The sequence below is a fragment of the Diabrotica virgifera genome, chromosome 8 (assembly GCF_917563875.1).
Source record: "Diabrotica virgifera virgifera chromosome 8, PGI_DIABVI_V3a".
NCBI lineage: Eukaryota > Metazoa > Arthropoda > Insecta > Coleoptera > Chrysomelidae > Diabrotica > Diabrotica virgifera.
In genome coordinates this window covers 26,812,471-26,839,084 of record NC_065450.1, presented here as the reverse complement: position 1 = coordinate 26,839,084, position 26,614 = coordinate 26,812,471, and the positions used below count along the sequence as shown (strand labels likewise).

The 26,614-nt window shown below is 34.7% G+C and overlaps 1 protein-coding gene across 6 annotated transcripts in view; it reads right to left on the bottom strand.

Annotated features, from left to right (window-relative positions):
- Nucleotides 1-26,614, bottom strand: part of LOC126890709 (tachykinin-like peptides receptor 99D) — a 141,227-nt gene that overhangs the window by 49,353 nt on the left and 65,260 nt on the right. For all 6 annotated transcript variants that reach the window (XM_050659879.1, XM_050659877.1, XM_050659878.1 and 3 more), the window contains 2 exons: nt 22,463-22,624; nt 10,427-10,601 (listed from right to left, as the gene is read on the bottom strand). In XM_050659879.1, coding sequence (XP_050515836.1) covers nt 10,427-10,601; nt 22,463-22,624 — 337 coding nt within the window. The remainder of the gene's footprint in view (nt 1-10,426; nt 10,602-22,462; nt 22,625-26,614) is intronic.

The window sequence follows — 26,614 nt, the reverse complement described above, 5'->3', positions numbered from 1 at the left end:
CACTTTGATAGTTTTAATTTCACGACCCGAAGGGGAGCGAAACTATGTCGAAGTGTCACGAGGGCAAAACAAATCGATAATTTTTGAGAGCTCGAGAGTAATTCGGTAATGTTATTTCATGAATAAAACTGTCTTTTAAATCATTTTAACTAATATTTTATTGATATCTTCGCCTGAATATTTGCTAAACCTGTTCATGGTGTTCTTATTAACTAACAAGATGTTAAAACATTAATTGTCATTCATGTCACTGAATGTTCATTTTTTCGTAGCAACGAAGGGCATCTGACGTCAAACTTGACGACGGGAAATTATTTAAAAAAATTACCACTGTAATTTTTATTTTTGTAGCTTTTTTTCTATTGGTCAGATGCTTGATCAAATTAGTAAAGATTTTTCCAACAACCGCACTGACACTGCGTTTGAGTAGATATTAAATGACTCGGTATCACTTGGTAAAGAACTAGATTGCAAAACTTAATTTTCTAAAACTGTTGGTCCACGTCCCCGAAAAATACATTTCAATTACAATGCTGCAGTCGAGCCTCTTTTTGACTTAAAACAAAATTTTAAAGTTAACTTCTATTATTATTTGTTGGAAATTGCCATTGCAAAATTAAGTGAAAGATTTGAAATATTGAGGGAACATAATTATAATTTTTCTTTCTTGGGAAATATATTGAGTTGGAGAAACTCTGAAGAAAATTAAAAAAAAAACACAATGATTAAATTACAAAAACAACTAGCGCATGGAAATAAATCTGATATAGATAGTGAAGATCTATTCCATGAGTTAGAATTATTACCAATATTTTTTATTGATATAGACACAACTCCACTCGATATTTTAAGTTATAATATATTCTAATAATTTACTCTCCGTTTTCTAAAATCTTTCTACATGTCTAAGGATATATTTAACAATTTCAGTAACAATAGCTGCAGGAGGAAGGTCTTTTTCAAAACTTAAATTGATCAAAAAATTTTTGCGCTCAACAGTGGACCAAGACTGATTAACAAACTTAGCTTTATAAGTGTAGAAAAGCAAGTAAAAAATAGGGATCACCGAAGCAATAAAAACTTTACGCTATAAAAGTTGACTTTGATATAATTATGTACTTTAAAAAGTATGGTATAGTGTTAAAAGATTTGACTTTTTTGAATACTAAAACAATAATAAACGTAATAAACATAATTAATTTTAATTTTAGCGTACCTATAACCTATATAATCTTCTGACAAAAGGGGGCGCAAAGATGAGCCTGCACCCCGGCGCCATGTATGCTTAAGACGGCCCTGAACCCACGGATCACCTGGTGCCCAAGGTCACTGCAAGGGACGTCATATTCTGGAGATTCGAGGGCTTTTGGCGTTAAATTGACGCAACTGGATTACCCATGGGTTTTTGGGGTCGCCAGACACAAAAATGCCATCAGAATTACCTCCGGAGTACCTGGTGCCCAGGGTCACTACTATGGTACGTCATCTTCTGGGGTTTCGAAAGTTTTCGGCATTTAATTGATGCAAATGGATTACTGGAGGGTTTTTAAGGTCGCTAAACACGAATATGCTATCATAATCGACTCCCTGTGTACCTGGAGCCCCAGGTTACTGTAAACGACGTCCTCTCCTGGAGCTTTGAGGGATTTCGGCATTGAATTGATAAAAATGGATTACTTGGGGGGTTTTTGACGTTGTTAAACAGGAAAATGTCGTCAGAACCGATCCACGGATCACCTGGTGTCCAAGGTCACTGCAAGGGACGTCATCTTCTGGAGTTTAGAGGGCTTTCGGTATTAAATTGATGCAAACGGATTACTTACGGTCTTTTTGGAGAGCTACTAGGGCATGTCATGTCATATTCTGGGGTTTCGAGGGTTTTCAGCATTTAATTGATGTAAATGGATTGCTGGAGGGTTTTTGAGGTCGCTAAACACGACACCTGTGCACCTGGTGCCCAAGGTCACTGCTAAGGACATCTTCTTCTGAAGTTTTGAGGGATTTCGGCATTAAATTGATGAACATGTATTACTCGAGGTTTTTTGAGGGTGCTGAATATGAATACGCCGTTAGAACAGACACTGGAGCACCTGGTGCCTAAGGCACGTTATCTTCTGAAGTTGCGAGAGTTTTTGATAGCAAATTCATGCAAACAAATTACTTTTGGGATTTTCGGGGTTTGTGAACACGAGTATGACTTAGATGAAGGATTCTGGAGTATCTAGTGATTACGATGATCAATAATAACGCCAACGCATAATAACATTATCATAATAGAATATAGTAAATCGATCTGGAACTAAATAAAGGAAAAACATTGTCAGATATGTACATTACGTAAATCGTTCAGCTGGACATAGGGAATATACCTACATTGAGAGAATTGTGGCAACTGCGCTAACCTGTGCTAGTGGAAACTTCTGTTCGAGTACGAGTTTTCGGTGCGATAGAGCTGTTAGAACTAATAGAATGAGTAGGTTTTGAAACAAGGCTGTCCATAACTAAATCAAAAACAAAGTTTATGATTAATAAGTTAATAATTTTACTTTAATTTTTAAAATATTTTTTATTAAAATAGTTATTTTCCTAACAAGTGCAAAAAGTCATTCTTTTCCGCACGCGACTGCAGTTTGCCGAACGACGCGAAGCGGGAGTTCGGCAAGCAGTCGAGTGCGGAAAAGAGACTTTCTGGAAGAGTTAGGAACAATATTTTTTCTAAGAGTCTTTAAAAAGTTACCAAATCTTAATCAATTAATTTAATTAATATGAAAATATATACACAAATTAATTCTTTGACAAGGTTGTCAAAACCAAACTTTCAATATAATTAGTTGGCATGACGACGATCTTGGTTTCCATGACGATGATTCAAAACGACTGTTATTGTCTACCGATTTGACTTTCGAATATTATGTGAAAATAATTTTATTTCATCGAATTGTCGCGTTCATTGTCACGCAAAACGTCAAACTGACAGTGCCCATTAAAATCTGCTCTTAATAAAATTAACTATTTAGCGAGTTAATTAGTAGAAAAAAGAACACTTGGTGTGATTTAAAAACTGATATTGATTGAGTGCGATAAACAGTGCTATAAGCGACCCCCAATGGGGGAAGCTTTTTCCCCAGGGACACCATTAGGTGAAAACTTTTCAGGTGCTAGTGAAAATAGTGAAATGGATATTATTGAATCAAGTTTAATAGAAAATTTGGATGATTCTACTGCGAAAATTACAACTAAAACCAGAGATGTTATTAAAGTGCCGACACAACAAATTCCACCTCCGCAAAAAGTTGTAGAGAAAAAATTGTTCAACGTTGCATCAGATAAGTACAATTTTAATAATGTTTATGTATATATAGAAAAATCAAACAATCAGGATATTGGCCGTTTACATCCACTTACTGTTGCGGACATTTTGCATAAAAAATTGAACATTCCTAATATTATTGAAATAAAAGCCATTGGAAAAAACAGAATTAAAGTTTTGTTAAGGTCAATCGTAGATGCAAATAATTTAGTTAAAAATATAAAATTAAAAGACCAAAACTTAGTAGCATATGTCCCTAACCATTTACTAGAAATAAGAGGCCTAATAAGAGATATTGATACTCAATACGATGAAAAGTATTTGTTAGATAATAGTAAATCTCCCTCCCCCATAATAGCCTTTAAAAGAACTTACAGAAAAGTTGACACCGATGGAAAAACTAACTATGTACCCAAAAGGACAATGATAGTCACCTTCGAAGGAAATATTCTCCCTAGCTATATTTCAATAAATAGTGTATTTTTTCCTGTTGAAACCTACATTGGCAAAGTAACACAGTGTTACAATTGCTTAAGATTTGGACATATTTCCAAGCAGTGTCGCAGTCCACAAGCACATTGCATAAAATGTGGAAAAATCAAAAATGAAGATCATACATGTCAAGATAATGATGTTCAATGCATACATTGTGATAGTAAAGATCATGTTTCCATATCCAAGAAGTGTCCAAAATACGAACATCAAAAGAAGATAAAGAACGTGATGATTGAGCAAAAAATTTCCTTTATCGAGGCAAAAAATTACTGTGAATCGTCCTTCTCGGGATTGTTTATTCAGAATAGATTTTCCACACTAGACAATATCGAAGACAGTTTTCCTCCCCTCCCAACATCTTCAAAAAAATCATCCCCTTCTACTACCACACATAAAAATCAAAACATTTCAAATAATACATCCCAATCCCAACCCTCCTCAAGCCACTATAATATAGCTAAAAAACGAAAAATATCACCAAACCAAACACAAAACAATTCACCCATGTTCCCTTTTAATTTTGGGCCCTCCAAACCCCTTCCTGCTAATTTAAAACCCCCAATTTGTCAAAACAAATCAGATCAAAGAGTATTGGAAACACTAATTTCCAATTATATTTTTAATTTGATTACAAATATTCAAACTGTAGATGATATAAAAACTATGAGTCAAGATAGTATTTACCATGGTATAAAAACGATTTTAGAGGATATCACTCATAAATAACATGTTCCCAGAACTTAAATCATTAAAAATTTTGCAATGGAACGGTAGATCCGTTGTTTCGAATAAAAATAGTTTAATTCATTTTTTAATAACTGAAAATATTGATATTGTATTATTAAGTGAAACCTGGTTCAAACCAAATCAAAATTATACATTTAAAGGTTATAATGTAATTCGCCAAGATAGATATGACGGGTATGCAGGTGTTGCAATTTTAATTAAAACAACTATACCATTTCGTGAAATAAATATTAGAAACAATTTTAATGAGGGAATTTTAGTATGCGGTGCTATCGTTAAATGTAACACAATAGAATTAAGTTTTTTATCTATATATAGACCTCCAAATATTAGTACATCCAAAAACGATTGGATAAATATCTTCTCACAAATCAAATCACCTTTTTTAATTGGCGGAGATATGAATGCTCATCACTCACTATGGGGCTCACTGCGTAATGATCCAGTTGGTAACCAAATTGTTAGCAGTATCGAAGACCTAGATCTTGTAATTTTGAATAATGGAGAACCTACATATCTTCCTAGATATGGTACTCAAAAATCTATGATTGACATTTCACTCTGCACAGCTAATATAGCCAGTAAATTTACTTGGTCAGTTTTATCTGACACCTTAGGCTCGAATCATTTTGCTATATCTATGAATTTTTCAATAACAAACACCTCACAAGAAATAATTTATCCAAAAAGCAAATGGAATATCAAGAAAGCCAATTGGTCCCTGTATACATCCTTAATTGAAAACATGTTTTCCAACTACAATAGCTCTTTCAATACTTATCAAAATTATAGTTTTCTATTAGATTGCATTAATGATGCTGCAATTAGATCTATTCCTCAATACAAAATTTTTAAATCTAAAAATCGATCGCCTCCACCATGGTGGGACCCAGAATGCGATCTGATAATCAATGACAGAAAAGAAGCATTAGCATTGTATAAACGTTCACCAAGCCTTGATAATTATCTAAATTGTCAGAAAGTTACTGCTCATACTAAAAAGCAGTTGAAACAAAAAGCCAAAGCTAGTTGGATTAAATGGTGTTCTAATTTAAGCAAAAATACCTCCACTAAGGAGATATGGTCACAGGCCAACAAAATGAATCGAAAAGCATCTATTAGTATAAAACCCTTCAATGATAATCTATTAGACGACTTTTTTAATAAAGTATGTCCTCCTTTTGCTCAAAATTCACCTACACGATCTACACAAAGTCATCATTCAAATAATCACTTCCTGTTAAAACCATTTACTGAAACTGAATTAGATTTTGCCCTTAAAAACCGCATAAATACTTCTCCTGGTATCGATCATATAAAATACCCCATGTTAACCAACCTTCCAGATGTTGCTAAAAAACTTCTTTTAAATGTCTTCAATGATATCATCCAAAAAAATATAGTTATCGATTCTTTCAAAGACATCTTAGTTGTTCCTATCCTTAAACCCGGAAAAGACCCAAACATCGTAAGTTCATATAGACCAATATCCTTACTGTCTTGTATTTTTAAAACTTTAGAAAGGCTTATAAAATTTAGATTAGATTGGTGGTTACAAAAAGAGAATTTACTTCCAGTAAACCAGTTTGGTTACAAAAGAGGTTTTGGAACTCTAGACGCTTTAACAACACTTGTTGTAGATGTACAGAATAACTTAACTAAAAATAACTACTTAGCAGCACTATTCTTAGATATTGAAGGAGCATATGACTCAGTTTGTTTATCAACCTTAAAACATAAAATGGTAAATTTTTTTCATATGCCAATTGCTTTCGTTAACACAATAATCGGTTTCTATACAGATAGGGTAATTTACATCAGAGATCATAATAATAAACTAATAGGACCTCGACATAATTATTACGGTATACCACAAGGCTCAGTATTATCACCAATTTTATTTAATCTGTACACCTCTGACATACATAAGATGCAAATAAACAACATCCCATTCAAAATCATACAATATGCAGACGACTTTTGTGTCTATATGGAAAGCAAGAAATATGAAAACGGTATGCAAAACCTAAGTACAGTTTGTAGTTCCCTATTTCCATGGTTCTTAGAGAACGGCTTAAATTTATCAATTAAAAAATCAGCAGTATCTGTCTTTACAAGACACAATCTTCCTATAAACCAAGATGTATTACTTAGTGATCAATCTTTTACATTTAAAAATAATGTCAAATATCTGGGACTCATTCTGGACAAAAAACTAACTTGGAAACCACACATACAATATATGCTGGATAGATGTAGCAAAGGTATTAATTTCCTTAGAATGACAACTAGAGTGTGGTGGGGCTGCGATGTTGAAACATCTTTATTGTTTTATAGAGCTTATATACGATCCATTATAGATTATGGTGCTACTCTCTACGGTTCTGCTTCCAAAAACCTTTTAAGAAAAATTGACGTTTTCCAAAACTCTGCCTTAAGAATCTGTTTAGGTGCTATGAGATCTACTCCTATACAACCAATACATGTTGAAGCTTCTGAGCCTCCTTTAGAGATTAGAAGAAATTTACTAAGCGAAAAATGGGTACTTAAAGCACACACTACAAATTTCGAATTATTTTCCAGTATATGTCATCTTAACGAATCAGATCTTACTCACAAGTATTGGATTAAAAAACCATCTCCGCCTTTATGTACTGCATTACAGAACAATCCTATTTTTTCAAAGGAATTAAACACAGTAGACAAAAACTTAGACTACTTTGCTCTCTTCCATAAAACTGATGTAATAATACCCACATACAACGAAAACAACATAATCGGCAACAATATCCTGAAATCTATTTTGAACTGCTACAGTGATGCAACAGTTATATACACAGATGCATCTAAATCAGGAGAAGGGTCTGGCTGTGCGTATTTTTTACCCTCAGGAGGTTTCGAATTCAAGTACAAACTTCCCAATGAGTTTTCAATTTTCTCTGCGGAATCATTGGCCATACTCGAAGCGTTGAAATATATTAAAAACTCTTATACTAAAAAAACGTTAATTCTTTCAGACTGCCTATCAGTTTTACAGAATATCAAAAATACTTTTTTGCCCAAAACATTTAGTAATCCTTACATATTTTTAATAAAGGATATGTTAAAGCAGTTAGAAGACTCTGGCTTCAATATAAAATTTATTTGGGTTAAGGCACATATTGGACTCAAAGATAATGAGTATGTAGACTACTTAGCCAAATCCAGTATAACATCAGGCACTTTATTGTCATATTCTTTATGTGTATCAGATGTTATTACTATTTTTAAAAGAAACCAACTATCGATATGGAAAGATCAATGGAATCTTTACTGCTTAACAAACCCCACAAGATACACCACTTTACAACCAGTGATTCCACAAAATACATGGTTTAAGAGTTTTAAAGCTCCACGTAAATATATAACAACTATAAATCGATTACGTTTTGGGCATGCTTGCTATCCAAGTCATTTATATAAAATAAATGTGATTGAAGACAATAATTGCAAACATTGCGGAAAGCAGGGTGATCTTGATCATATCTTTTTTGAATGTACTAAGTTTCAACAGCATTCAAACTCTCTCTATAAAAATTTAATTCAACTTGATATGCATGCACCATTCAATATACAGTCTTTGCTGGCTACAGGCTCACAACAAATATACAATATCATTATAGATTTCTTGTCAGATACACGCACAGTCCTATAAGATTTGTACGCGGGCATGAGATTTTTTATGATTTAAGTTCAGATTTGCATCTTTTTTTTTTCATAAATGTTTTATCACTTTATCAGAGTTCCATTATTGTTTTTATTGTATTATTATTGTATTGTATTATTTATTGTGTTACTATGTTGTTTCTGTTTATTTTGTATTAGGATTAGGATTGTATTTTGTTTATTGCAACTGGCTGAATGACTAATGTCTATGCCATTAAATAAAAAAAAAAAAAAAAAAAAAAAAAATTGTCGCGTTAATTTCATTAAAACAGGAACACAATAAGATATATTTGAAATAAATTAGTAAATGATATCTAAATATTAGTTTATTGCATGTATTATAATTACTTTAAGGCCATATTAACATATCTAAATTAACACGCGTGCGGAAAAGTAAAAACCGCGTGCGGAAAAGTAACACGCGTGCGGAAAAGTAACGCGTGCGGAAAAGTGAAACTTTCTAAACTAAAATGCGTGCGGGAAAATAGACATTTTTGCACGCTCGTAGAAAAAACTAATTTCAAAACTAAACTGTTTTCCCATTACCTTAGTCCAAAAATATTTAGCTACTACATTGTCATATTTTGACGTTTATTTGTGTCAGTCGAAATGAGTTGTCAATTTTGAGATTAATGCCCCTTAATGCTAACAACCAAATTGTCATTGATAGAGCTCAGTTGCCACAATTACCTCAATATAATACAATGTATGTATTTATGTATTTAAATACATACAATGTATGTTCCGTATGTCCAACTGAACGATTTACGTACTGTATAAAGTTTTTATAAATTTTATAAATAAGTAAAAAAATTTAATAGTTCAGCATAGTTATCTTATTAAAAAGTCTACAAAAGGCAAAAAAATTCTCCAATTTGAACACTTGCCCAAAATTGTAGTCGCATTAGAGATCGCTTTCTGCGACTACTATCATAATAATAAAATTATACCAGTCGAATCATTGCGTTAAGAATGTGTGAATGAGTCCACAATGTAATAAGATGATATACCTTAGGCACCAGGTGCTTCGGTGTTTGTTCTGATGGCGTATTCATTTTTACCAACCCCAAAAACCCATGAGTAATTCGTTTGAATCTATTTAATGCCGAAAACCCTCGAAACTCCAGAAGATAACGTGCCTTAGGCCCAGGTGCTCCAGTGTCTGTTCTAATGGCGCATTCGTATTCAACAACCCCAAAACCCGTGAGTAATCTGTTTGCATTAATTTAGTACAAAAAAACCCGAAACTCCAGATAGCCTGCCTTAGAATGACGCCCCTTGCAATAACCCTGGGCACCAGGTTCTGCGGGAGTCAGCTCTGATGGCATATTCGTATTTAACTACCTCAAGAATCCTCCAGTAATCCATTTGCATCAATATAATGCCGAAAATCCTCGAAACTCCAGAAGATGACGTGCCTTAGTAGCAATCCTAGCACCAGGTACTCCGGAGTTCAATTCTGATGGCAAATTCGTGTTTAACGACCCCCAAAACCCATAAGTAATCCGTTTGCATCAATTTAATACCGAAAGCCCTCGAAACTCCAGAAGATGACGACGCCTGTTGCAGGGACCTTTGGCACTAGGTGATCCGGGGGTCAGTTTTGATGGCGCAATCGTGTTCAGTGGCCTCAAAAACCCCCCGAATAGTAAATGTTGGTCCTTAGTATACTGACTTTGACTTTATTTTTATATTTATGCACTTTTTTATGAATTTTATGCACTTTAAAATGCAATTATGTATTTCCACCCATTTTTGAATAGTAGACTTTTTCCATACGTAATCCTGGACATAATGCAAACAACTGCAATTCTCTAGGTGCTGTATTTAAAAAATCGATTTATTCGGGTGTTTTTGGTGCTAAATGCTCTGGTCTAAAAACTGGACTTGATTAGGAGTTGTAACCCTTTTACGGCCCTTACCGTGTCTCCTTGAGATACTTCCAGTAACAGTAAAACGTGTTAGGACTTTTGAAATGGTTGACTGAGTGACGAAACCATTCAGCGAATTCAACTTAACGGTATCATTCTTCGCGAAGAGTAACGATTCAAATAGGTACAGTGACCTTATGACAAATTTCGATTTTATTCCTGCCGATAGTTTATTTTAATAACAAAAACCCAACTTTAAAATTTTAAATAATTAAAATAAAGATTATACTTAACTTACCTATCGATTGAAATTGCCATAAGTGAAAAAACTGAAGCACAAATAGTTGAAACTGCCATAAACTGTGTAATTTTGCAGTACACCAATCCAAATGGCCAAGTTGCGTGTAGCATATATACAAAATTAAAGGTAACATTGAATGTTGACACCATAGTATCTGCTACCGAAAGATTTACTAAAATAAAAAAGAAATATAAAATAATTGACATAATTACTATAATGGATTTGTAACGAAAAATATTTTTTTCTTCTTAACTACACTTGAAGAAGAACTTACTTCGAGCTTTAATATTATACCTACCTATGTTTTAAAATTGTGACTTCATTCTACTTCGAATATCAAATCGATTTTTAACAGAGAAAATAACGTCCGTCCGCTATAATTTTTCGCATGCGTCACGATTCATTTTCAAAAAAAAATTAAATCAAAACATAAAGGTTTGTTCCAACATGAACTTTTGGACGGTCCAGAAACCGTCACGAAACTACTTGTCCGTTTTTTGTGCGCATGTTCGTAATTGTATCGCTCAGTTATCGTCCCATGACGGTAATTTGGAAACCGATGTTGGACCGGTTATCTGACTGATAACAGATTTATCTATCATTATCATTTGTCATTTTTGTTGGTGACAGCTTGTGTGCTTTTAGTCGATCACGATTCCCGCTTTCGATTTGCAAAAAGGCTCAAAATTTGCAATGCTCAAAAAATTTAAAGAATTAAATCCTAGTGCGCAAGTCAGTTCAACCAGCACATGCATTTGCCCGATTATGGCCCGATTACTGAAATGTTCATCACGAATGACGAAACCGTCACTGAAAGATCACAATTCTTGTTGGAACAGTGGGAAGGACGATCCAACGACGATCATATTTTTGTTGGAACGGATTTTGTTTACTGCGCAGGAGCGTTACCGTTTCGTGACGGTTCTCGGTCGTGTTGGAACAAACCTAAAGTGAAACGAACGTCGCTGTGTATATACATTTTGTATATTGTATCCTATATACTACACACATCGGCGTAGGTTCCACTTTATGTTTTGACTTAATTTGTTTGAAAATGAATCGTGACGCATGGGAAAAGTTATAGCGGACGAACAATATATACAACTGACCAAATATTCAGTGATGTACAATGATTCACAGTAAAAAATTCTAAACAAATTGTGGTAATACGACATTGACATCCAGGATACAGAATACAGAATTGTATATTCATAGATTTGAAACAGGTCTAAGACTCATACTCAATTAATACACACAAGTTATATTAAATATTGCACAGCTTTAACATCCTCCAAAAATACATTTACTAGTAAAAGAATCAATGGGCTCATCAACAGAAGCTGTTAGAATACAAAATGAGCTCACTGAGAAAATTCCAATAGTCAAAGGGTTAAATCAAGGAGACGAACTGGAGATAATTATATACAGGGTATTTGGTAAAAAATGGGCCATAGCTTAACCTTAGATTTCTGAAACGAAACGAAAGTTGATAATAACCAAAATACTATACAGGTTAAAATAAAGTTAAACTTTTATTTTATTTATTCTTGAATATTTCCTGACATAGGCATGGGATTACAACACGAAATTTGGTAAGGGGTCATTTTTTGTGATGAGAAATGTAAATTCGCCACCAAAAATTATGAATTACCAAGAGGGCGCCACATATTATGTCTTTCAGCGCTCATTTAATACGTTCAATTGTTTTTATCACCCACTCTACATACTTTTTGAATCAAAATTTTTATTCTCTTAATATTTTTACTTAAAAAAGGTATACTACATTCATCTCGCTAAACGCAACTGTTTTCGAAACGCATTTTATATCTGCGAGGCAACATAATCTTTTGCATAATATCATTCTAGTTCTTCTTCTTCTTGTAGTGCCTATCCGTTTCGGATGTTGGCGACCATCATGGCAATCTGTACTTTGCACACTGCTGCTCTGAAAAGATTTGTAGTGGTCGTGTTGAACCACGTACGTAGATTTTTCAGCCACGAAATCCTTCGCCTTCCTGGTCCTCGCTTTCCCTCTACTTTTCCCTGTAAGACCAGTTGCAGCAGTCCATATCTTTCACTATGCCTCATGATGTGACCGAGGTATTCGATTTTGGCTGTTTTTATTTTGATTAACAGCTCTTTTTCTTTTTGCATTCTCAGCAAAACACCCTCATTAGTAATGTGGTCGGTATAAGATATCTTCAGGATTCGACGATAAAGCCACATCTCAAAAGCCTCAATTTTCTTGCAGGTGGCGTCTGTGAGAGTCCACGACTCAACTCCGTACAACAGTATAGGGAAGATATAACATCGTAGTAATCTGACTTTTATGGGTATCGACAAATCATGACATTTGAACAACTTTGCCATTTTTTGAAATGCAGATCTTGCTTTATCTATCCTACATTTGATTTCTATAGAATGGTCCCAATTTTCATTGACGTTCGTACCAAGGTAGGTACATGTCTTTACTCTTTCTATTTGTTGACCATTTACACTGAGTCGTCCAAATTGCTGTTTGTTCTTAGAGATAATCATACATTTTGTTTTCTTAGTGTTTAGTGAAAGTCCGTATCTCTGACTGACCTCCGCGATTCTGTTCATTAACTCCTGTAGGGCTTCAGAACTGTCAGCGAATACCACAGTGTCGTCTGCGTATCTTATGTTATTGATACATTCTCCGTTAATTCGAATTCCGGCTTCAACATCATCCACTGCTTCTTGAAAGATTTCCTCAGAGTAGATGTTAAACAGCAGGGGGGATAGTATACATCCCTGACGGACCCCACGTTTGATTTTGATATCTTCGGATTCTCCTGCCTCTGTCCGGATAGAGGATGTTTGATTCCAGTACAGATTGCTGATAATCCTTAAATCACAGGTGTTAATTCCAATATTGGTTAATATCTTCATCAGCTTGTCGTGCTTTACTGTATCATTCTAGTTACACCCGGAAAATTAACTTGAAACTATAATAATTATACCAGTTCTGATATTTTTGTCATTGTATCGCAAATTCCATTTGAAGAAATTTGCGATACATTTTTGGGGATTTTTATGATTTTAAGTTATTTTTTGGGTGTAACTACAATGATATTATGCAAAAAATGATGTTGCTTCGCAGACTTAAAATACGTTTATCTCGAAAACGGTTGAGTTTAGCGAGATGAATGTAGTATACCTTTTTTAAGTAAAAATGTTAAGGAAATAATTTTTTTTTATTCAAAAAGTATGTAGAGTGGGTAAGAAAATAATGGAACTTATTAAACGAGCCCTGAAGGGCGTATGTGGCGCCCTCTGGATAGTACATAATTGTTGGTGGCGGTGGCGGATTTTGATTTCTTGTCTCAAAAAACACCACGCTTACCAAATTTCGTGTTATTATCCCATGCCTGTTAAGAAATATTCAAGAATAAATAAAATTAAAGTTTCATTTTGACACTCTATATGTATTACGGTTATTGTCAACTTTCATACTAAGATAAGTTAGCTTAAATCGACCAATTTTAACCTTAGGAATCTAAGGTTAAGCTATGGCCAATTTTTTACCAAACACCCTGCATAGAAAAAGTTACTCTCCTACCAAAGGAATCAATACAGATTCTTCTTTATGCTAATGACAGCAACATTATATCTTCCAGAACGAAAAAGGTGGCAGAGATATAATATTCACAATACAAAGAAAGCTAATAAAATCAAGAGCTAGGGGAAATATAGGCTATTGATTATATTCAAAATAAGATATCTAAAAGGAACTACAACGTCAACGGGGTTTTATTATTTCATATGGTCAATGAACATCTATATATGAAAAAACCGCGGAGTGCTACCATTTAAAGGGGTGCGTTTTTGAGAAATGGGTGAATTAGTCCCTGGGCACAAGTTACATTAGGGTGAGTTCTATGCACTTTTGGTACAAACATATCTACATAAAAATTATTCCTGATTAAATTTACTATCTAAATATCACTTTTTAACGTCAATGATACTTTTTTTACAAAAATATATTCAAAAGAAAAAGCACAAAGAAACCCAAAAGAAAGAAATTTTGTTTTTTGTCCCATAACTTTTGTCCATGAGGATGTAGGTATAGACATTGCTTTACAGAAAAAAAAACCTACATATTTCTTCTTTAAAACGTTGTTTAGTAGAGGTAATTAGGATTTATAGTTTTCGAAATATGATTTTTCAAAGTTCGCCACTCACAGTAATTTTGGGCAATTTTCCTTGTTATTTCGCAAATATTGTTCTGTAACTTTCTTCTACGTAACTTTAGGTATATGCAATGGTATAATACACGTAATATGAATAGAAATCAATTACATACCTTTAAAATGGTCTACTGTATAACGTTGTACGACTTTTTTTTAAAGAGATTATGGTTTTTCAATGTTTTATACTTTTAACGATTTTTTATAATATAAAAATAAAATAATATATTATGTATTATATAATATTATATTATATATAGTATATATAATAAAATATTATATTATATGTTATATATTATACAATACCAAATATAAAAAAATATTATTTTTACATTTTTTACGATTATTTTTTAAATTTCTCATTATAACTTTTTTTTCTTGTACATGAATATAGGTACTATATATATTATTAGGGCTTATTTTCTGTTCTTTAAAATGGTGTATCATCTATAATTTAAATAATGGAAGCCGAGTGATTCTTTGATATTTTTTACCTGTATTATTTAAAATTATTTCTTTTACAAAAATTATTTAAACGTTGACATTTAAAAAATTTTCAAAATCAAAGTCCATCTCTTCGTTAGCATTAGCTTCAATATCTTCCTCTGACACCCAGTTATCTTAGAGTTCCCACAATTAGTACCCATGCGCATGCACCCTTTGCAGAATATTGAACAACTAATTCCTATCTTCCTACAACCGCAGTTTTTTGTACATACATCCTTTGGTACATTTACATGCTATTTTTTCAAGCAAAGCTTGTGGTGCAGGAGCTTTGACAGTAAATATTGGAATTAATCCATATTTTGAAGTTTGCCGAGTCAAGTAGATTCAAAGTATTACCTATAAAAAATATGATTCAATCATAACACACAATCACATAAAAAAGTTATAATGAGAAATTTAAAAAATAATCCTCAAACCAAAAGTCGTTGCAAGTACTTATTACATTTTGAAAAAGCATATCTTATTCAAAAATAATCCTAGAATTTTTTATAATACACCATTTTAAAGTAAACAGAATAAGCTTTCTTTTTTATTGTATAATATATACCCAAATGTAGAAAAAAAAGTTATAATGGAAAATTTAAAAAATAATTGTAAAAAATATAAAAACTCGTTAAAGGTATAAAATCTTGAACAAGATAACCTCTTTAAAAGAAGTCGTACAACATTATACAGTAGAACATTTTAAAGGTAATTGATTTCTATTCCTCTTACATGTACCATTGCATATGCCTAAAGTTACGTAGAAAAAAGTTACAGAACAATATTTGCGAAATAACAAGGAAAATTGCCCAAAATTGCTGTGAGTATCGAACTTTGAAAAATCATATTTCGAAAACTGTAAATCCTAATGACTTCTACCAAACATCATTTTAAAAAGAAAATATGTAAGTTTTTTTTTTCTGTGAAGCAATGTCTATATCTATATCCCCGTGGACAAAAGTTATGGGATAAAAAACAAAATTTCTTTCTTTTGGGTTTCTTTGTGCTTCTTCTTTTGAATATATTTTTGTAAAAAAAAGTATCATTGACTATAAAAACTTATTTAGATAGGAAATTTAACCAGAAATAATTTTTATGTAGACGTGTTTGTACCAAAAGTGTATAGAACTCACCCTAATGTAACCTGTGCCCAGGGACTCATTCACCCATTTCTCAAAAACGCACCCCTTTAAATGGTAGCACTCCGCGATTTTTTCGTATATAGAGATTCATTGACCATATGAAATAATAAAACCCCATTAACGTATAGCTGAATTAGAAGGCAATATTTAAATAGTACAAAGTTTTACGTATCTGGACGTTGAATTAAGCACAGATGGAACATTCTTCTTCTTCTTCTTCTTCTTCGTCTAGCCATTCACGTCCACATCTGAACATAAGCCTCTTCAAGTCTTCCTTTCCATTGTTTTTTGTTGTACGCTACTTATAGCCAGTTTTTCCCGACAGTTCGTTTCAGATCATCTGTCCATCTCATAGGAGGTCTGCCTCTGGGTCTTTTGTGTTCGTATGGTCTCCAGGTTAGAATTGTTCTGTGCCATTTGTTAAGATCGCTCCTAGCTACATGTCCAGCGTATTCCCATTTCAATTTTAGTGATTTTTGTACCACATCGGTGACTTTGGTTTTCTGTCTTATCCATGTGTTTGTTTTCCTGTCCTTAAGTGATATGCCAAGCATTGCTCTTTCCATCGCGTGTTGAGTGACTCTAAGTATGTTCATATTCTTTTTTGTGATTGTCCATGTTTGTGCCCCATATGTCAATATCGGAGTAATGCATGCATCAAAAACTTTTGATCTAAGATGTAGTTGAATTTGCTGATTTCTGAGTATGTAGTTCAGTTTGCCGAATGCTGCCCATGCTAACTTTCTTCTTCTTTTTATTTCTTCCGTTTGAATTTCCCTATTTAGTATTATTTTTTGTCCTAAGTATATATATTCTTCAACTTTTTCTATAACTTTGTTGTTTATTATTGTCATGGTTTCTTCGAAAAGAATGACTTTTGTTTTGTTTAAATTCATTTTCAGTCCTATTTTAAAAGATTCTGTGTGTAGTTCTGAAAGCATGGTTTGCAGTTCTTGTAGGTCAGTAGCTATCAGGATTATGTCATCCGCAAATCGTAGATTACTAAGGTCATTGATGTTTATTCCCTTATATTTCCAATTTATATTTTTAAAAACGTCCTCCAAAACTAAGGTGAACAGTTTGGGTGATAGAGTGTCTCCCTGTTTGACTCCCCTGTTTAATGGTACAGCGTTCGTGTATTCATTTTCATTTAGGTAGTATGTAGCTGTAGATTGGTTCATAGTTTCTTTTATTAAGTTAATATATCTGCTGTCTATTCTACAATTTTCCATTGCGTTTATTACGGCCGTGTGTTATATAGTGTCGAAAGCTTTTTCGTAGTCTACAAATGCTAAAAAACTGGAAACTTGTATTCGTTGCATTTTTCTATTAATATTTTTGTGGTTAACAGGTGATCGGAAGTTGAATAGCCTTTTCTAAAACCTGCCTGTTCATATGGTTGGTATTCATCTAATTTTCTTGTTAGTCGGGTAGTTGTAACTTTGGTGAGTATTTTAAACAGGTGTGACAGTAGACTGATGGGGCTGTAGTTTTCCAACTTTCGGTTATCACCTTTCTTGTGTAATAAGATTACTTTAGAGTTGTTCCAGCTCTTAGGTACTTTGCCCTGGTGTAAACAACTGTCTATAAGCTTAGTTACAATTGCAATGAGTTCGTTACCTCCTTCTGATATCATATCTGTGGTAATCCTATCTTCTCCTGTAGCTTTATTTCTCTTCATGTTTCCCAATTCTATAGTTACCTCTGAAATTGTTACTTTTGGCATTATTTCCGATCCAACATTTTTATTAATTTCCGTGCTGGTCTTATTTCATCGTCTTGTTGATGTGTCCTGTAGAGTTCCGTGTAAAATTCTTCTATTCGTTTCAGTATGTTTTCTCTAGTTGTGATTTCATTTTCGTCTTTTCCCATTAATGATATTATCTGACGTCGTCCTAGTGTCGGTTTGAGGCATTTCATACTCTTATTTTTTTCATTAGTTGTTGTTATTGATTTTTCTTCTTTTCTTTTCTGTTTTCTGATTCCTTTTCTAATCTGCCTATTAAGTTCTCTATATTCTGCGGTTCCCTTTTTGTTAGATATATTTAAAATCTTCATTTTTTCTATTTGTTGTAATATTTCTTTGTCTAATTCATTGTGCGTTGTTTTTGGTTTTTTCAGTTGCAGAATGCTTTTGTTCACTGTTTCAGTTATAAGGTTATTCAAATCATCAATATCATTGGAGTTTATCTGCTGCATGTTAACTTGATTTAATGCATGCATTATCTTTTTATTAAATTCACTATTTTTGATTTCTTCAGATGTCCATTTGTCTCTTTTTTCGTGTATTCTTTTTCTTTCTAGTTTTTTGTTTATTACTAGTTTTGTTCTTATTAGTCAATGGTCGCTTCCTAGGTCAAACTGATTTAATACCGATACGTCTTTTACTAGGTTTCTATTTTTCGTTAAGATATAATCTATTTCATTCTTTGTTTTTTTATCGGTGCTCATCCATGTCCATTTTCTGCTTGGTTTTTTTATTGAAAAAGGAGTTCATTGAGTACATGTTATGTTCATTCATGAAATTGAGAAGCATTTCTCCTCTATCGTTTCTTTTCCCGTAGCCATAATTGCCAATTAAATGTTCATGGAACATAAAAACAAGAAATGAAACAAAGCTTACTTTTTACTCGCCCATGTATTTCGCTCTAAACCCAAATACTGGAGATCAAAAAGGAGGGTCTATATAAAAATAATTTAAATTAGACTAAAAATAAAAAATAAATTAAAAATAAAATAAAAATAAAAATAAAAAGGCACTCAGCGTGGTTTGGATGTAAAAGGTCCTCCCCACGCTGACTGCCTACCACAGCCGAAACATATAAATAAATAAAATAAATAAATAGAGACGGTCATCCCGCTTGCAGCCGCCTATCCTTTTCCACCTTATGCTTTATTGTCTTTGTGACAAAAGCAATGATCAGATCGAAGTCTCGCTTGCTGTCAATAGCTCTATCGATTAGCTCGCAAGGCTCGCCCAGGGGAACTCCCAGGTCCAGCTGCAGCTCGGTACGCCCCGCGTGTTATGCGGGGCATACGAACACGACATGCCGCGCGTCATCCACAACCCCACACTCTGGACATAGATCGTCCTCGGATTTACCAATACGGTGGGTATATTTCCTGAACGATCTATGCTCCGTCAAGAACTGTGTGAAATAGTAATTGACGCGCCGATGCTGACACACGTACCACCTCACTACATCCGGAATCAGGGATCTCGTCCAGGTTGCCTTTCCGACTTCGGCTGCCCATTCCCTCTGCCACATCTCTAGACTTCTGACTCTTTCCTGTGTTCCTGAACAGGACCGTTGCCCCTCCTGTACATCCGGACTCTTTTCCCGGCCAGGATGTGCACCGGTACAGAACCAGCCACCACCTGCAAGGCAATGGTAGATACAGTCCTGTAGGCACTGCACACCCTGATCTGAGTTGTCTTTGGGCCCTAAGAAGCATGTCCTTATACTTCTTCATCCGGAGAACCTTATGCCACACTGGGGCCCCGTATAGTAGAATGGATATTATAGATTGTAGCATAACTGCCCTCGTTTGCGATCCGGGCCCCCCGATATTTGGCATTAGCTTATTTAGTGTTGAGGTCCTCCCCTCCGCCTTCCGACATGCTTCTTGTATGTGTTGCCCGAAGCTAAGTCTATCGTCAAAGGTAATTCCTAGTTACCTGACTGTCCTTTGGGGTCTTATTTCGGAGCCTTGATATTTGAATACTATGTCGTCTCTTTTTCTTGGTCCCCTCAAGATAATTATTTCTGTCTTCTCTACTGCTAATTTTAAATCATTTTTCTCAATCCACGCCGCGGTCGTCCTGATTGCTCTATTTACTTTTTCTTTTATACCCCAGTTCATATCATCTTCGACCAGTAAAGCTAGATCGTCCGCGTATGCAATCGCTCTCACTCCTCTGTTCTTGTGAATTTCTAGTACCCCATTGTATAACATATTCCAAAGTAAGGGTCCCAGGACTGACCCCTGAGGTCCTCCAGCGGTCATTTCTTTCTTTTTCTTTTTCGATATGCATACGGATCTTTCGGATAAGTAGTCCTTTATTATGTTGGACATGTACTCTGGAGCCCCAAATTCGACGATTCGGTCTATTATGAGGCCCCAATTTGCTGAGTTGAAAGCATTTTTTATGTCCAACAAAACAAGGACCATCCATCTTTTCTTACTTGCCTTAGCTGCGTCCCTTATCCAGGTTGCGGCATCGACAGTCGATCTACCTTTTCTAAACCCGTATTGTTGATTAGACAGAACTCTCTCATCTTCCAACATACCTTCCAGTCTCTTCTTGATAAGTCTTTCATAAAACTTACCAAGGCAGTCCAGGAGGCATATTGGCCGATAAGAAGTTGGTGAATCTGGGGGTTTCCCAGGCTTTAGGAGTAGAATCAAGTTCGCTTCCTTTAAGTCCCTGGGAAACTCTTGCCTGTGAAGTAGATCATTACATATTCTTCTGATCAGACCTGGTTTCTCTGTCGCTATAATCTTTATCGTCTCTGGTGGCAGCCCGTCAAGGCCGGGAGCTTTCCCTGTCTTCATTTCCTGACCAGCGGTTTTTATTTCTTCTTCTGTGAACTCCACGACCATCGTTGGAAATATCTTGGTGAAATTTTGAATTTCCTTGGTGGGGAAGAGGAGTTCAGCTGATTTCATCCGGTGGTCTTCATCCAGTCTATATGGGGCGAGTATCTTCAACGCCTTCATTGTGATCTTATACGCATCGCCCCATATATCTTCATCTAGTGTTTTTATAAGGGTCTGTCACTTTTCTTTTTTCTCTTGTTTTATTTTCTTATTCAGTGTTCTCTTCAAATCTTTGTATATTTCTTTGAGCTCGAGGTTGCCCTGGCTTCTGGTGTAATTCCTTCGAGCTCTGAGGCATCTCTCCCGAAGACCTTCTATCTCATCCGTCCACCAGTAGGGGGATTTTTTATTATTCTTCTTCTTCACGGTGGCCAAACTTACCGCGTTTTGGAGAGCTCTTCTCAGTTGGCCAAGGTCAGAAATCTCTTCTTCGTTTATTTTCCTGACCTCCGATAGGTACTTGTTTTTATTAAAGTATGATTCTGTATGACCTATCGGCCGCTTTATTCCCCCTTTTGTTTTTACTTCAAACTGTATGTAGCGGTGGTAGGTAAATAACTGATCGTCGAGCGAGGACATCCCACCCCTGTACTTTCCTGGATAGCCCTTCGCTTGCGAAAGTAACGTCGATGTGTGATTGGCTGACCCCCCTTATGAATGTTGGTTTATCATTATTTAGTACTTGGAGGCCAGCCTGGGCTATCCATTCGTTCCAGAGTTCCCCCTTTTTGTCGTTTATAGGGGAACCCCATAATCTTGATTTCTTTTTCATTTATGGGCTCGGCATTGCATGCGGTCCATCCGGTGCCCCTCCTCCTTGCAAATAAGACAGTACGCAGTGTTGTTACACTGTACCGCTGTATGTCCTGTCTTTAAGCAGTTGTAGCAACAAGCTACCCTGCTCTCACCCTTACACTCATAGGTGCTATGTCCGTAGTGTAAGCACTTATAGCACCTCGTGGGGGTGTACCTCTCTGAAATGGGGCACCACACCCAGCCTATCAAGATTGCATTATATTTTCTGAGTTCTTCAGCATTTGTGGGGCGCACGGCTATCGTCGCTCTCTGCTCCCCATTTCGGTTGGTTCTGAGAATCTTTATATCCACTTCATCTTTCGGAATCTCGGTGTATGCATTTATAGCATTTTGAAACATATCCTCGGTGACCCCGGGATCCATGCCAGTTATGGTAAAGTGGATTTCTTTCCGTCTAACAGCCATGTTTAAGCCGGACATCCTCGTGTCCATCTCTTTCCTTAATTTGTCGGCAGCTCCTTTCCCCCTTAATTTCACGAGGATGTCCCCGCCTTACGTTTTCTTTAATATATCTACTTTCACCCCTATCTTTCCGATGTTTATCTTTTCGTTCATTTCTTTTAGAACATCGGTATACTTCTTCCCCCCGTTTTAATCAGGAGGGCTTCCTCCTGCTCATGCCTGGCTCCCTTGTCCATTTCTTTTCCTCGAATAACTAATTCCCATTACTCTATAACCTAAGAAAAAACTGTTTAGTACTTACACAGAAAATAGTTTGTTAGGTACTTATATTCTAGTTGGTTACTAAGCTCGGAAAAATCCTCTGTACTTACACAAAAAATAGTTGGTTACTGTTCTCATTCTTTTGTTAGTCCAAATTATCCATATCACAATTACGTTTCCTCCTATTGCTGTTATTACCATTACAGCATAAAACGCGCACCAAAAAATTTGCCTCCATAGGGGTAAGATAAACTGCACAGCTGGAGGAAATGCTGTAATTATGTAAAACTTAAATTTAGATGGTTTATCATAAATAATACGATTGTTCAATTGAAACCCTGAGACATCTAAAATAAGATAGGCCTGGATCCCGCGAACCAAAAAAAGTTGGTTAATAGCAAACTGAACATTTGTTAATAGTTCAACGGTGTCTAGTCGAATAAACTTTGATGTACGGGAACAGTAGTACAGGGGAAGTTTTAATTATGGAACAGTTTAAAAATCTGGAACGTCAGATTACGAAAACGCCCCATGTATTTTGTCGGACACAACTTCCAATTGATTTGTTACCGTTTCATTAAACTCTCATGCAAACATTAGACTGCTATTTTATCACCAATATAATTCCTGCCATTTGACATGTTCTTCTTGTTCCACTCATTAAAATGCCCAGTTGGTGATAAACACCAGTCTGATTGTTGCATGAGAGTTTAATGAAATGGTAACAAATCAATTGGAAGTTCTATCTGACAAAACACATGGAACGTTTTCGTAGTCTGACGTTCCAAATTTTTAACCTGTTCCACAATGAAAACTTCCCCTGTTCCAGTGTTCCCATACATCACAGTTTGTCCGGCTAGTCACCGTTAAGCTATTAACAAATTTTCAGCTTGCTATTAATCAACTTTTTGTTGGTACGCGGGATCCAGGTCTAAGGCGACTACTAGAAACAACAAAGATTATGATACTTCGACGAATATCAGGGAAAAGTCTGTTGGATAGGGAGAAAAGCGAAAACATAAGAAGATCATGCAATGTAGAAGACACAAATGGATGGGTGACAAAACGTAAACAGGAGTGGAAAGAACACATTGGTAGAATGGCAGAGGATAGGATAGTAAGAATAGCACGAGATAAGTTACCAAATGGAAGAAGAAGTATTGGAAGACCAAGAAAAAGGTGGTGCGACAATTTAAACAATTTAGGGGGCTAATGTTGAAGAAGAAACAGGGTTTAAAGCTTACATACAAGAAGGAAGAAGAAGATGAAGAAGAAGACGTTGACAGATCACTTGTGACGTAGGGAATTATCGAAATTCCATAGTATCATTCTTCTTCTTGATGTGTCTATCCGTGATGAATATTGACGATCATCATGGCAATCTTTATCTTATCTGCAGCAGCTTGAAAAGCTACACAGATGTTCGCATAATGCGTCTTGAAGTATTTTAACTTTCGAGATATGATGGTGGTCGGTACCTCTCGGGTTTTCTTCATGCGTCTGAGAATAAGAAGAACTTGAAAGTTCTCTTAAAAACTCATAAGTATTCTCCTTTTTCTTGCTAATTATCATGATCTTTGTCTTCTTTGTGTTTATATTGAGTATTAGAGAAGACCAAATCGTCGAATCCCTGCGAAAAGTCACTAACTGACATTTTACTGTTTTCGAGGTACATTAATTCGAAGTAATAATTTAAATTTATAAATTAACCGTTGACAATAGTATATTGTACAACAAGAGAGAAAAAAGACATATTTCTCACGAGCGCAGAAGTTTGTTGCGAGGCACAAGGCGAGGCACGAGGCGAGTGCCGCAAATCAAGCGAGAGAGAAATATGTAATTTTCTCTCGTGTTGTACACTGTACTTTTTCTATGGATGCGTTTTTGTCAAGAGTTCAAACTTCAAAATTAAATCAGTTAGGTACTTTTAGGTATGTTATATTATATGCCTAAATTGAAATAAAATACATATATACACATAGGTATTTAATATTCTTAATATTTATATACTTTATTTATTTAAAATTATAATTCACAGTTGAACAGTCTTAAAAGAAATTTTTGATAAGTTTTGACAAGTTTGAACACATTTTGTTTGACAAAAATAATTGTGTTTGTATTGTGCATGTTACCATGGAAATAACGATCAGATGTATGTAAACCGGCGGTGAACCCGTGAGAAAAAATATTTCTCACTGCAATGGCCGACTTTTCTCACTGCCTGAGAAATTGTTCGTTTTGAATGTATGTAAGTAGTGAGAGAAGTTGCACATTGTATAGCATCCATAGAAAAAATATTTTCCATATTTATTGTTTCTAGTGACGCTGCAATAAGTGAATAATGAGTGTTATGTATAATTCGAGAGTAGTTAGTAATACGTCTGATTTTTGGCAAAAAAAAAAACAGTTAGTGATTTTTTTAAAATACTAAACAGAGCTCATATGCTAGTAATGATTTATTAAAAATAAAGATTATTATAGTTATAACACGTTAAAATGAGTTGTTATTCTGAGAAGGCTTCTTCATCATCGTCTTCTTCATCAACGGCTGGTTCCTGTGTTAAATCCGGTACATTCGCTGTTGGTAAGGAAGCATACCAGGCATGAAGTCCCTGAGGTATTACTTCTTTGTTGCAAAGTTGTAACAAATCCTTTTTTTTAATGAACTGATCGGAATAGGGTGCTGATATGCTTTCTTAATTTCGGTAACATAGGGTTGACGACCTTTTCCACTTACATTGAGTTTGATGTAAGGTCCAGTGTACCCATATCTAAACTTTATAACTGCATAAATTGTAAATGCATAAATTGTAAATACACAATTTTTGGCTGTAATATAATAAAGATACATTTCCTGAGGGTATCTGAAGAGCAGCTTGCATATCAAATGTTGCTGAGATAAAATATGTAACATATTCTTGTGACCTAATTTTGTCATTGGTTTTTGCCTCATAGGCTGCTTCTTTTCGTTGAATATGCTCATTAAAGCGCTGTTCCAGCTGTTCTGTTAGTTCTCCTGCTAATTTTGCCTCAGAAACTTTATTACACAAAGGGCACTGGTCTTTCTTTGGTACAAAAAATGCCAAATTGTACGATTCACAAAAAACTTTTCGGTATTCTGAATGATCCACTGGAACTTTATTTTTTTCTTCACATAATGTAGTATAGAGTGAGTACATTTTGCGAATAGATAACTTGGAGTCCAAGTAGTGTCTCTTTGTACTTTTCCTACAGTAGTGCGACTCCATTGAAGGAAACATATTAATATGTTCTTTGTCAATATCAGCGACTTTGGTTTTATCGTTTTGTAGAGAACACTATTGTGGCAAAAGTCACTAACTGCCATTAGTGATTTTTTAACATACAATATTCCCTATAATACAGGGTGTCCCGAAAAGATTGGTCATAAATTATACCACACATTCTGGGGTCAAAAATAGTCCGATTGAACCTAACGTACCTTAGTACAAATGTGCTCATAAAAAAAGTTACAGCCCTTTGAAGTTACAAAATGAAAATCGATTTTTTTCAATATATCGAAAACTATTAGAGATATTTTATTGAAAATGGACATGTATCATTCTTATGGCAGGAACATCTTAAAACAAAATTATAGTGAAATTTGTCCACCCCATAAAAATTTTATGGGGGTTTTGTTCCCTTAAGCCCCCCCAAACTTTTGTGTACGTTCCAAGTAATTCATTATTGTGGTACCACTAATTAAACACAACGTTTTTAAAACTTTTTTGACTCATAGTATTTTTTTGATAAGCCAGTTTTTATTGAGATGCGGCTTCTTTTTCAATATATTTACGTAAAAATTTTATGGGGGTTTTGTTCCTTTAAACCCCCCAAATGTTTGTGTACGTTCCAATTAAACTATTATTGTGGTACCATTAGTTAAACACAGTGTTTTTAAAACTCTTGCCTCTTAGTCTTTTTTTCATAAGTCATCTTTTATCGAGATGTAGCTTCTTTTTCAAAATATACCTAAAAATGTAAATTATAAATAAATTTTCAGATTATTAACAGGTCTCTACAAATCGTACTTAACCATATACAAATATGTGGTGGATTCGACAAATATTCAAAATATCTGGATAAACACTGGCTTATCGAAAAAGTACTAAGAGGCAAAAAAGTTTTAAAAATAATGTGTTTAACTAATGGTGCCACAATAATAATTTAATTGGAACGTACACAAAAGTTTAAGAGGGTTTAAGGGAACAAAACCCCCATAAAATTTTTATGGGGTGCACAAA